This window comes from Taeniopygia guttata, chromosome 2 (genome assembly GCF_048771995.1).
Source record: "Taeniopygia guttata chromosome 2, bTaeGut7.mat, whole genome shotgun sequence".
NCBI classification, from domain to species: domain Eukaryota; kingdom Metazoa; phylum Chordata; class Aves; order Passeriformes; family Estrildidae; genus Taeniopygia; species Taeniopygia guttata.
The window spans coordinates 29,356,483-29,368,780 of record NC_133026.1 but is presented as its reverse complement, the minus strand read 5'-3'; the positions used below and the strand labels follow the sequence as shown (position 1 = coordinate 29,368,780).

Below are 12,298 nucleotides of genomic sequence, written 5' to 3'. Positions count from 1 at the left end.
CACACCATGTGCCTGAGAGTGTTGTCCAAACACTTCAACTCAGTTTAGGTCCTGCCATGGACTGCAGCATGAGACCTGCCTTTCCCTGCCCAAGGGCTCAGGATAGTCATATCCTTCTTTTGAGGTAGTTTCTGCTTTTTAAACTTGAAGTATTATCTTGAAATTAACCCAATTAAGGCAACTAATATGCTATACTAAAAGGATAGTAAATTTCCAATTAAACTTTAAAGAATTAAGTTCTGTCTTGAAAATCTTCAAGATGCTTATGAAAGACACATGTATTCTATAGTTCTCTGATAGTAAAAAACCCAAACAAAAAAAAAAAAACCTTCTGTGAAAGTTAGTCTAGAGCTTATAAAAAAATGTTGTTTGTTTCCAAATTTAATTGAATATTTTTAAGATGCATGACATGTTCTGGCATATTGGTTTCTTCTGCTTTGAAAAAAATATTTTTCATATCCCTAAATGTGTAAGTAGTGGAATTCAGTAGTAAATAGAAGCTGTCTAAGAAAAGTCTTTTTTAGTCTGTATTTTTATGTGTGCTTAACAAATAAAAATGAGATACTAAAAACCATCAGTCTAAAATTACACACTATGGAAAAGGTGGATTTTGTTTTTTCCTCTTCTGTTCTTTTGCAGGTGTACTTGGATATTCCAGAAAATAATTCTTTCAGCATTGGGATGGAAGGCCTTACTATGATCAAGAAATTTGCAAGAGAAGCTAAAAAGAAAAACATTTTAGTTTATGGTCTCCTTATCCAATATAAGGTATGTAATTATCTTTCTGTGTGCAAATTATCTTCTTTTGCAATTTATATGATTAATGATAGAATCTTCATTTAAAACAAAATCAAAGGGAAATAAATATGGCATGAAAAGGATTTTTTTGGAAGATTCGTGCCTGTTCTTGTTCAAAATTCAGACAAGCCTGTAGTTATGAACAAAAATGGAAGCTTTTTGATTAGAGTGGAATAAATGGCAAACTTTTTTAAGAAATGCATAAAAACATTAGGACCATTTTTGCTTTTCTGCTTAGGAAATTGCTTTTTTTCAGCATTAGCAAAAAACAGTGAAAGTACATTCGATCAGTGGTTCTGCAGTATTTTATGTCCCTCATCAAAACAGTTTGGTACTCAGGTGACAGGAAGGGCATGGCATATAGGTGTTGAAACAGTGTCTGTAATAGCAGCAAATTGCCTCAGCTGGAGGCAAAAAGAGTTAGCACTCCAACATACTTTGTACTCACAAAAGCTATTTAAAAATAAACCATTTGCCTGGGAAACATGTTCTGTCAACCAGAAGAGTGGGCTGCCTTGCCTCCAGTGCAGATATATTTTTTCAGCTTTTTAACTCAGCAAACAGTGAAGGAAGAAGTAAGCTAGAAATTTTAATAAAGAAGAATAAATGTAATCTTAACTGCTTTTTATTAGTTAATTTTAACTGCTTTTAAAAAAATTACGTGTTTGGGTTTATATATAATTGTTTAAATGTGGCTTTAGTTTTAAATCTTTTTCTGGCATACCAAGCACTTGAATTTTCCCATAAAATTCTATTGCTTTATTAAGAGCTGTGAGTATCAATACCGATCAGCTTATGCTTTTATAGACTTTTAATGCCATCACAATATGAACATTGCTGTTATATGACATTAGTTCATCTCTTGTTTGTAAAACACTGATGGACATACAACTGCTCAGTTTTCTTTCTGCTGCTATCAAACCTAATTTTTTCAGGGTGAATTCTGGCTTCTTTTGGTAAAAATAATTTGAATAACTATTGAAATACAGCTCTAAGAGTCACCTTTTCATGGTAAAATGTAATGCTTCAAATATTGCTGAGGCCTAACTGCAGTTTTTGTCTTTTAGCCTTCATTGATTTTATATGCATTCATGATTTTATATGCAAGTGAATCAAACAGTCATATGTGGATAGCAACAGTTAGAAAAGCTGACTGGAAGAAAGAAAAGTCTTTTATAATCTTCAGTGGATTTTGATGTGCATGGCAACAAGACATTTTAATATTAATGGGCACATATAAGAGCACTTGAGATCTGAGTGGGAATTCTTGATCTGTGGTGATGAGAGGATTGCAGCAGACTGCTGCCTCCATTCTTTGAAAATACAAAGCTAGAATCATTATGTAAGATCATTGCTGGGAGAATCATCACTTATTAGCATGGAAAAAGTCTTATATATAGAGTAAAACACTTCATAAAGTAAGTAAACTATTTCTAGCTGTCTTGTTTTACAATGGCTTTAAAACCTGTCCCTTCTCACAGAGACAGGAATATAGTCTTGAGTTCCTGCTGTCTACTTTGATCGATAACAAAAGAACGGGTTCTACACATCATTTGTATATATGTGATATATGTATCAAGTTTACTTTTGATTGCAGATCTATATAGAACATAATTGTTTCTGTGTAAAGACCTATGGAAAGACTTGTATGAATCTAGAAATGACATAGCTCCAAATTTATTGCTGTTCTGGGTGGGACTAAGAGACTGTGAACAAAAGCAATTTTTTACATGAAAAAATATCTTTAAAACAGTTTCTATTTTTGTTTAATCTTAATTCCAAAGCATGATTTGAGAGTCACTGAGGTATTTTCCTTCTAGTATAAGTCATTAATATATGAACCTGTAGATGAGTTCCATGCTTGAGGAATGGATTTCATATAGGCATGATAGGAAGTCCAGAAGAAGTAGAAACACAAAAAAGCACCGGTGCTAATGCAGGATAGCCTATTATTGCAATTACTTCTGTCACTAGATGCTTTCCCAGAATGCTATAGTTTATTTCAGGGAAAGAGTGATGACAGGTTCCTTCATGGACCTTTCCTCTAGCTGACAGGTTTATATCATCACTACCAGATAGAGACAGTTGATAGGTACACATTTCCTAATTTAAAAAAAGGGAATTTATTGAGACATGGCCATGGTAATGTTCAGGTGAAATTATGTTATGTTTAGTAGGGTTATATGATTAAGTGGATGTAAGGATATGTTGATATAAAAGAAAATGGGGGCAGTCTTTCGGATTTTGGATTAGAAAAGCAAATTAGTTGAAATAAACAAATTTTGAAAATATAGCATTTTTTATTTTTTGGAGGTGGAAATTAAATGCTTGTAGAACCATGGAGTTCAGTTTTGATTGTATTGAAGGAGCTGTGAAGTCCTAAGAAAAAGTATGAGCCTTTATTTTCATTTCTTAAATGCAGTCTTTGTTTGGTATTTAGAAAAAGATATCAAGTACTTTTATGACTATTTGATACACCAAGAAACTAATCAGGAGAACTAAAGGAAAAGGCTTTCATGTGCTGTATAAATGACCTGCCTTTTACCTTTCATTTACTTATAACAAGTGCCTGATACACAAATAGTTATTTGTCTTATAAACATCACGCATAGGATACCACATTACTCATATTGATATACAGATCCACTTGATAAAATCTCTAGTTTGCACCCTGGAGTTACAGTCAATTTAAATTGCACTTATGAATTATTTTTTTCTTTTTTAAAACAGTTCTGCAATTTTAGAAGTGGTTTGCACATTCAAAATGTGAAGGGCCAAAGAGAATTCAGTATCTGAGTATGAACTTAGTGAATTTGTTCTTGACCATTTTTCAGATAATTTGAAGGAAATAGCAGATAAGCAAGGTGAATTAAAAATAAGGAGAATGGTCCATTTTTTAATGGATGATATTACTGGTAAGTGTTGATGAAAATGTTAGTAAAATTCCAACTCCTTAATTTAATGAGAAGTTCACTTTGAAAATAGCAATGACTGCCATGGTATTATATATCAGAATAAGAATATTTGTTTTAATAATCAGGTCAATAGGATGTAATGGAGAAAGCAAATTCTGAATATTAGGAGGAAAATCTATAAAAAGAAGCCAAATTATTCTTAAATAAACAAAGTTGTACTTAGAAGGAGACTTAAGAACTGCTAAGAATCCAAAGAATATTGAAGATAATGTCAAACCATTGCATCCATGTGGATGGATATGTATTAAAACTATTTATTTATATCATTGGAGACACAAGTTTTGGGGAAAATACCTCAGCTGCACGTTGTTGTTCTATGTTCTGAGCAATGGAATAATACTGAAATTGAGCCTTGATGTCACACACTCACACACACACATTATTATCTTTAAACATGTGCTAGGTAATTAATGGGGTTATGCTTGAATATGACAGTAATGTTTAAAATAAAACATTTTCTTTATTTACTGCTCTTCTCCCTTTAAAATATTAATAGCAATAATAATAAGAGTCTTATGACTGAATTACAAAAAATAATTATTAAAATAATCAAAACAGACTATAAAAAGCATTTCTTAGCATGGGAGTTCAAATTCAACAGCATTTCAACATTCAAATTCAATGGTTACAGAAATAAAATCTTGGTTTGTAAGTTTCAGTAAAGACGTTGTTACTGTTCGGAGGGATTAAAAAGGAAAGGTAATCATCGAAAATAAAACACATTTGGATGAACATAGTAAACCACAGGAAGCTTTAAAAAGCTTTTGGTTATAGAACTGTGTTAATTTAAAATAATTCTACTTCAGAGAAACACTGACAGAGTGTCATGTCAGAGCAGTAAATATGTGCTAAGCCTTGCCTAGGGTACGGTGGGCCCAAATACTTTTCTCTCTGAAATTTCTATTTGGTTAAGATAAAGGAACTATTCCCTGACAGCCAGAAAAATCACAGTACCTGCACTAAAGAGACAAATAATGCAATAGAATAATTGTTATGAAGTTGCTTGAAACTAAAAGGAGCCTGAACTGTGGGTGATTTCTTATGCAAACATACTGAACACTTACTCTAGCCTTAAAGATTTTTTGAAGACAAGAGCCCATCTGCAGTGTGGTTAACGGCTCAAGAAATACTTAGTGTGCTAGAAGTGTTTATGTCTGTCTTGGTAAACCCTAAAGGTAAACATTTATGATTTCTTTTTCATCAAAGATCCCTTAAAATAGTAGTATGGGTAAACATTAAGGCAGTGTTTCTCAAAAGAGGGAACACACCCCTCAATGGGATAATCCACAAAGTAGAAGGTGGTTTGGCAACCACTGGTGAGATAATGAGCCTGGAGGGCAAATGAAGTGAATTTACAAAATAAAATTTTGGAAACTCATTAAAAACAAACAGGTTCTGCTCTACATGACCCCTGCATGCTTCTCAATTCACTTATTAATCAGCATAGAATTGGTCAAATAATTGCAATCTGATTAAAATGATTGGGATGCTGCCTGGAGACCTCACTTTTCTTAAAGTTACATTTTTTAAAATTTCAGCTGTAATGACATTGTAATGAATTGTAATGAATATGGAAACTTACATTTGTTCCTAGAAATCCTTAAGGCCAAGTAATTTCTATTTAGTATTTTTAAGAGGTAGAAATCGAACTTTTAAATTTCCTGATCCTATAGAGTATTCACTCTTTCATCAAGGAAAATTGTGCAAATTATGTGATGAGTCAAAGTGGTCTTGTTTCCACAGAGTTTAGGACAAAGAGGAAAACCAAATCAGTCTGAAACTTTCAATATGGATAGGCTCATAAAAATCAGAATCTGTAGCTTTCTTAATACAAACTCATAGCCAGTCATTCACCAGTAAAAACAGAAATTGATATTTATGGAAGCTTTACACATTTTTATCCTTAATTATTAGTACTATCTGCAATCAGTCATGAATGCATATTTTGCAGTAAGTAGAACTGACATGATGAGAAAGATTTACAAACATGACTTTGTATTTTGAACTTAAATACATTTGATCAAACTAGCCTTTTGCATCCAGAGGATGTCAAGAAATCAAAAAAGAATATGTCTCTGGAACATTAATCAATTAAGAAATGTATTAGTTCAAATTTTTTAAAAAAGTTGGGGAAGTTTTGGGCTTTGAGTCAGGAAAGGTAATAAACAGAACTTTGCAACCTCACTCTTGCTTGCAACACTCTGGTGCATGACATTGTGGGAAGCACAGCAACTTGGCTGCTCATTTTAATAGATATCCTGAAGCTTGATACTGGATAATATTGATCAAAAAATTGGGATTGTTATTCTTTTATTGGGATTGTTTATTCTTGAATGCATGCATACATGCTCTTTTATTTTCTTGCTCTTTTTCTCTTGACACCTTTCTCTGTTGTTCTCTTGTTTCCCCTCAAGTCTCCCTCTTCTTCTAGCCAAAACAGGTAACAAACCAGTGGATTTTCTCCAGATTTGCAATTCTTCTAAAAGCACTCAAATGAAGCTTTCCACAAACTAATTTCTCAATGCAGTACTAAATTCCCAGTCTGAGGAAGATGGGCTTTTAAGAAAAATAATTGGTAACCTTTAGGTCTTTCATTAAATAGCTGTAGGTTTTTATCACAGAAAGGTCAGAAAGTTACTCAATTTGTCTCTGCTATTACAAGTTCTGGGAGTTTAACAAGCTGCACAGAAAACTGAGGTTAATATTTTATGCCTTTTACACATGACCTTTTTAGACTTGTTTCAGCTATTGAACTTATAATTGGAGAAATCAGAGTTCTTCCATCAGCTTGTCAGCCAAAGTGATTAAGGCATGTAGACATATCCTAAAAGTCATGACTTCATAAAATGGCCTTTAAACATCCTTGCTCTTTTACCTCAGTTCAGCCATTCTGACAGTGTTATTTAATAAAGGTTGCCAGTTGTTTCTTTTGTGGATATTTTAATTGTATACTGCATATTCCTCTAAAAATAGCTTCTTAGTGTGAAGAAGTTTGGGGAACAAGTGAATTTAAGGTGATCTACCAGACTCTCAAGTGAAAAGGAAAATATGTGATATACAGTATAGAAACTTAGAAAAGTATGTTGGTTTTAATTATTCTGGATACATTATTATAATAGGAAATAAACACTGAATTGGAACCATTTGCAAAAACAAATACTATGAGCATCAAATCTGAGTTTCATCTTCAAATCTGATAGTATGAGTTATTCTGATTTTTTTTATTAAAGCTTTGATGTTGACCTCTTATCTCTTAATGGAAACATAAACATTTAAGATGAAAGTACTTTGACACAAAATTTTGTTTGCAAACAAATGGCTTTTAACTTTTCTTTCCATTGCTAGCCTGACAGAAACCTCTGAAGTCCATTGCATCTGTTCAAGGGCAGTTGCACTTTTGTGTTGTTAGTGCTGCAATTCTCCACTTAAAGCGATGTTTGTACTCTTTTACTGTCTAAGTTGGGCGTCAAAAATGAATCTTCTCACTTGGCTTCCATGCTGTCCCCCAGAGGCATCATTTAGCAAGTAACTAAAATACCTATAGTACAGAATACTTCTGTTTTTTCTGGTTTAGCTCTGATTATATGAAACAACAGTAACAAAGAAGCTCTCTAGAATTGTTCTGTGTGCTTAAGAGGCATCTTGAAAATGTTAACAGCTTGCTGTTGTGCTAGTTTCCTGATGAGCTTTTGTGTTTTTGCACTTTTTCAATCAAAAATATGGCTGAAATTCTTCAGATAACTTTTTCCAGTTTCAGTGCAAAATTTAGTTTTATAGCGAAAGTAAGCAAAGGTTGTAGTACATTTTCATCACTATATTGGATCAGGAAGACTTAGCAAGTTCTTCAGTAATTTAAACACAAAAATGTTCAAGCTGTACATTTTAGTGACTGTAACTATTCTGCAGGCTCTTACAGTGTGGTAATTCCTAAACTTTGTGCAGCAGTGGCAGTAACCATCAAATCTATACTGGGAGTATTAATTTCCTCTTTTATCCTCTCCTGCTATATACTAGCAGGAGTCAAATAATCCAGCCTCAGGCTAACCTTGGGGTATTTCTTTTGAAGGGCTGGAAGACCTGTCGTTGGGGTTTCTGTATGTATTTGAGACACTAAGCCCCAAGCCTTATTTGTTGCTTGTGTTCAACTGTTCAGTGAAAGCCATCCATTATGGATCATATCCAGTGCTGAAGTATTTAAAAATGTGATATTACACATGGCAAAAGCCCAGTAATGTCAAGAATGAAAAAGGCCCAGCTTGCAGAGCCATCAGATCCCAGTGATACCCTGTCTATCCTACTAGCTGCTTTGTGCACTTGGACCTTTTTCAGATTCACCCATCTTCTCTGGAAGTATCTGTCCTGATACTTTCCAGGTTTGGGTTTTGCTGCAGTGGGATTTATTATGGTACAGTATGTCAGCATCAAAGATGGCCATAATGGACCAGATCAGAATTTTATCTAGGTCATTGTCTTGTGTCCAACAGTAGCTTGTAAGGAAATCCCTAGGAGAGAATCAGATCAGGGCAAGCATATATGACACCCCTAAATTTTCTCCTTACACTCAGTAATTGCTAATTTAAGTATTTCCTGAGCCAGAGAGGTTTTCTGTGGAAGTATTAGCCCTGATGGGTTTCTGTTCATTCTCTTGTCTTCTGAGATCCATGTAAACTTTTAGCCTCCACTGTGTCCCCTAATGAACAGCTACATAGGCTGCAAAACAAAGAGAGAGAGGTGGTTCTGTGCAAAGCAGTGTCCTAAGCACAGGGGCTTGTGTCTGGTCTGCTGAGATCTCATAATTTAAAATTTGAAATACAGATTAATTGTTTTGCATTCACTCATATCCCACTTCATTTATTATTTTATTGTCTAGTTACTCAATTCATAATGAACTTCCTGGATTCCATGCCAGTCAGCCATTACCCTAATGGACTTTGTATCGTAAGCAAACTCATATTATTACTTACTATTTTTTCCAATTGTTTTATGAATGTGTTGAACAACATAGATACTATAACAAATCCCACCTGAACTATGTGGGTTCTGTTCTGAGGACTAAGCATTTTCTCCTACCCACTCTACTCAGTCTTTTGAGCAAGGATTTATCCCTGGCAGGTCTTCTGTCTTATGTCCTGGAACCTTAGTTTTCTTAAAAACCTTTAGGGAGGAATTTTATTGAAAGTTTGGGAAATCCCAGTAAATTCAATCAACTGTCACCTACTCCTTTGAAGAAATACAGTGGGAATGCACATACAAACTTAAAAACAAAGACATGTTGACTTTATCATCATCTTGACTTGCTCTCTGCTATTACCATGAGTATTTGTTTGTTAAATTTTCTAGTAGAGAGTTACAATTTTCTATTCTGTGGTTCCTGTATCTTTTCAGAATTTTCTTGTTTTAAATTGGAAATTATTACCAGGCTGTTGTGCCTGTTAAGGCAATTTTGAAACTAGAGATGATGCACACCACTAGGAACCTGGTACTTCTCTTCATTAGTGCTAAGACCAGAACAATCACAATGTGTTCTGGTGCTGGCTTGTGGTTGCTGAAGGCTATTTATTTTTTAACATTCAAAGATAATAGGAGAAAATCTCGTGGCAACTTCATCTCACCAATGTTAAGCTTCTAAACATTTCAGCTGGCTTTCATCTAAATAGGTTTTGGGACATCTGAATATGAAAATATGTTCATATCTCAAGACTATGAGATGCAGAGCATTTGAAGTTAGAAGACATGGAAATGCATGGATTGAAGCTTAAGAAAAGTCAGAGAAAGATCATAGGAAACCTTCACTGGGTAGTGATTTTCATCTGAATTTTGTTGTGCAGTATATCCTGGAAGTTATTTTCCAGCCAAATACTTGAATTGAATAAAAGTCACCATTATATATTTTCCAGCATTTTCAGTCTGAACTCATTAAGTTTTATTTTAAAGCATTCTTTGAGGAGCTACTTTCCTAAGCTAATTTTTATGCATCCTCCTAACTAACCATATTCCAAGCCTTAGAGTGTACTTTCTCACCAGGTCAGAGGTCATATTTTCTATTGAGCATCATGACCCATTACTTTGCAATGTACTTATATTAATCATCTTGATTTATAACTGTTTTGCACTTTGAAGTGTCTACCCAGCAGAATCTTTTTAAAAAGGGATTGTTTACATTTGAGTTTTATTCAACCTGTGCAGTACTGGCAGCAGCATGAATGCACATTTTTGGCAGAACCTCTGCCTTGAACTTTTTCCTTGACTCAGTCTTTCCATTCTTACGCAGCTATGAGTCAAGTGTTTTTCCTTTGTTTATTTAATTTCAGTGTTCTGTGCTTAAATTGAGCAGACCACGTATTGAATTTTGCAGGCAAAATTGTAGCAAATGATATGAAAGATGGAGATAATGTGTGATTTCTACTTAAACAGCAGCAGTATAATGAAGCATGCTTTGTAAGGCTCACTACACACCAACTGTTATGGTCAATTGCTCCCAGAACTGTGCCATTTCAGATGTTTTCCCTGTGAGGTCTTTCATTATTCAAAATGAAGTAAAATGGGTTCAGAACTTTCCTTTGACTAGGTCAGATACCAGTTCCATAGTTAAGCTTTTGATTTTTGTCCTCAAAGTGTGCTTTATTCTTGCTGTGTTCAAGGCACCGAGATTCTTCCATGGAATTATGGCATAACTAAGTTTATGAGCTCACAGAATTCATAAACGAAAATAGTTGATGGTGTCAGAAGGGACAGCATGTGCCTTTTCCTCTGAAGTAAAGAGTAATTTCTTTATGCAAGTATATGTTTTGTGCATGTACTGCTTCTAAATCTTTTGGAGAGAAGATGAATCTGCTTTTTTTATAGAGCTTCAAAATGTTTTAGGGTGATTTACTGCACTCTGAAGTTCTGTTATGCATGTTTGTATGTGAAAATTCCACTTCCTAAAGTTTACTCCAAACCCAATTTTAAGTAGTTAGCTGTTACTAAATAAGGGCTAACCATGCATCTACATCCAGTTCATGTAAGATTTTGTTGATTAACTTACTCTAGCACTTATTGGCATGTTGCTTTTTCAGATTTTACATAAATTTTGCAATAAATAGAAATTTTGGACTAGGTAATAGTTATCTGTAGATGCAGCCTCTTAGCTTTTTAATATTCTACTAAAGCTTGTTTGCAGTTTGTTTAGGTTTTTTCCCCTCATGATAGAGAAAATTTTACTGCATTTTACAGCCTAGAATCATCCAACAAATGTTAATTATGATCTTTCAAGAGCTTATTGAATAATTGGCCTAGTGAACAGAGATGATTTCCTCATCTTCCTTAACTCCTTATCTGACTGATCAAAGTTTTGCTACAAGGTACCTTGCCACCCCACTTTTTTTCAGGCATGAATTGGAAAAAACCTCTCTTTCTACCCTAAACACTATAATCTCTTTGCTGAAATAGTTCATCCCAAGAGTGATAGTGAGGATGAAATTGAGTGGTGTAAGAAAACAGCTGCTGAAAATTTTCATAAATAGGACGTGTGTCAGTCACAGCAATAGCAAATGGAGGTTGGCTCTTCTGTCAGCTGTATTGCTGCTTTTGTTGTTAACATGGTTTGCATTTCTAGTGGAAGGTCCAGCATGGTTTCATGTGCCAACGACTCCTTGTAGCCATGTCTGTAAGAGCTTGAAACTGGTATGTTTCTAAAAGAGATGGATTTCAATGTCAGTGCTGAACAAAACGAGTGGCTAATAATGTTGCTTTTTCTTCACGCATAGAAAAATAGGAATTAAGTGACAGAAAAAATCATCATCCAACTCCTTCATTCTACATGCAAGATTATTCCTTTAAGCAAACATTATTGTCTTTATCTTCCTTCTATATTGGTTTTAGTAACTTTATCAATCTTGCCTATGTGACTTGATAAAGCTCATCGAAACGTGTTTTTCTTGTATACCCATCTATTTCAGCTATTTATTATGGCTTGAGAAACATTGCTATGTAATTTACTCTGTATATTTTTTCTTTTCTAATTCTTTATGGTATGATTTAGGCCATTCTCTCCTATTTGACAAGGGCATATTTACTACTAATTGATATTACAGCATTAAGAGAAACTGCTTGGAGATTCACTGTCTTCATGCCTAATTACCACCTACGTATTCTTGGTTAAGGGGGACATGAGCAACATCCTTTTGAACACAGACATATAGAAATGTTCAGGGTTATTTTTGAAAAGCAGCTACTCAAATCACAGTAACATACTTCTTTTTTTTGTAAGTCAGGATTGTGTTGCCTTTTGAAAACATCCCCTTCATGTGGCCTTTTGACTCAAATCAAAGACCACCACAAACTGACATGTGCTAAGGTGCTACAAAGAAAAAGATAACTTTTTCTTTACAGACAAAGGGAGTGGGAAACTTATTTTAAAATAAGAAGTTTTTCTTAAAAACCGTGAAGCATTGGTGAAACTATCGAGGGTTGTCTTTGGCTTTTTTTCCCCAAAGATTCTGTATCATTATTCCATTTTGCTAGAAGCAGTACAGCTGTGTTTA

At 34.2% G+C, this 12,298-nt stretch overlaps 1 protein-coding gene across 2 annotated transcripts in view; it reads left to right on the top strand.

The window, feature by feature from the left end:
- Nucleotides 1-12,298, top strand: part of CRPPA (CDP-L-ribitol pyrophosphorylase A) — a 119,097-nt gene that overhangs the window by 62,908 nt on the left and 43,891 nt on the right. For both annotated transcript variants that reach the window (XM_072925564.1, XM_041714434.2), the window contains exon 9: nucleotides 640-768. In XM_072925564.1, the coding sequence (XP_072781665.1) occupies nucleotides 640-768 (129 nt within the window). The remainder of the gene's footprint in view (nucleotides 1-639; nucleotides 769-12,298) is intronic.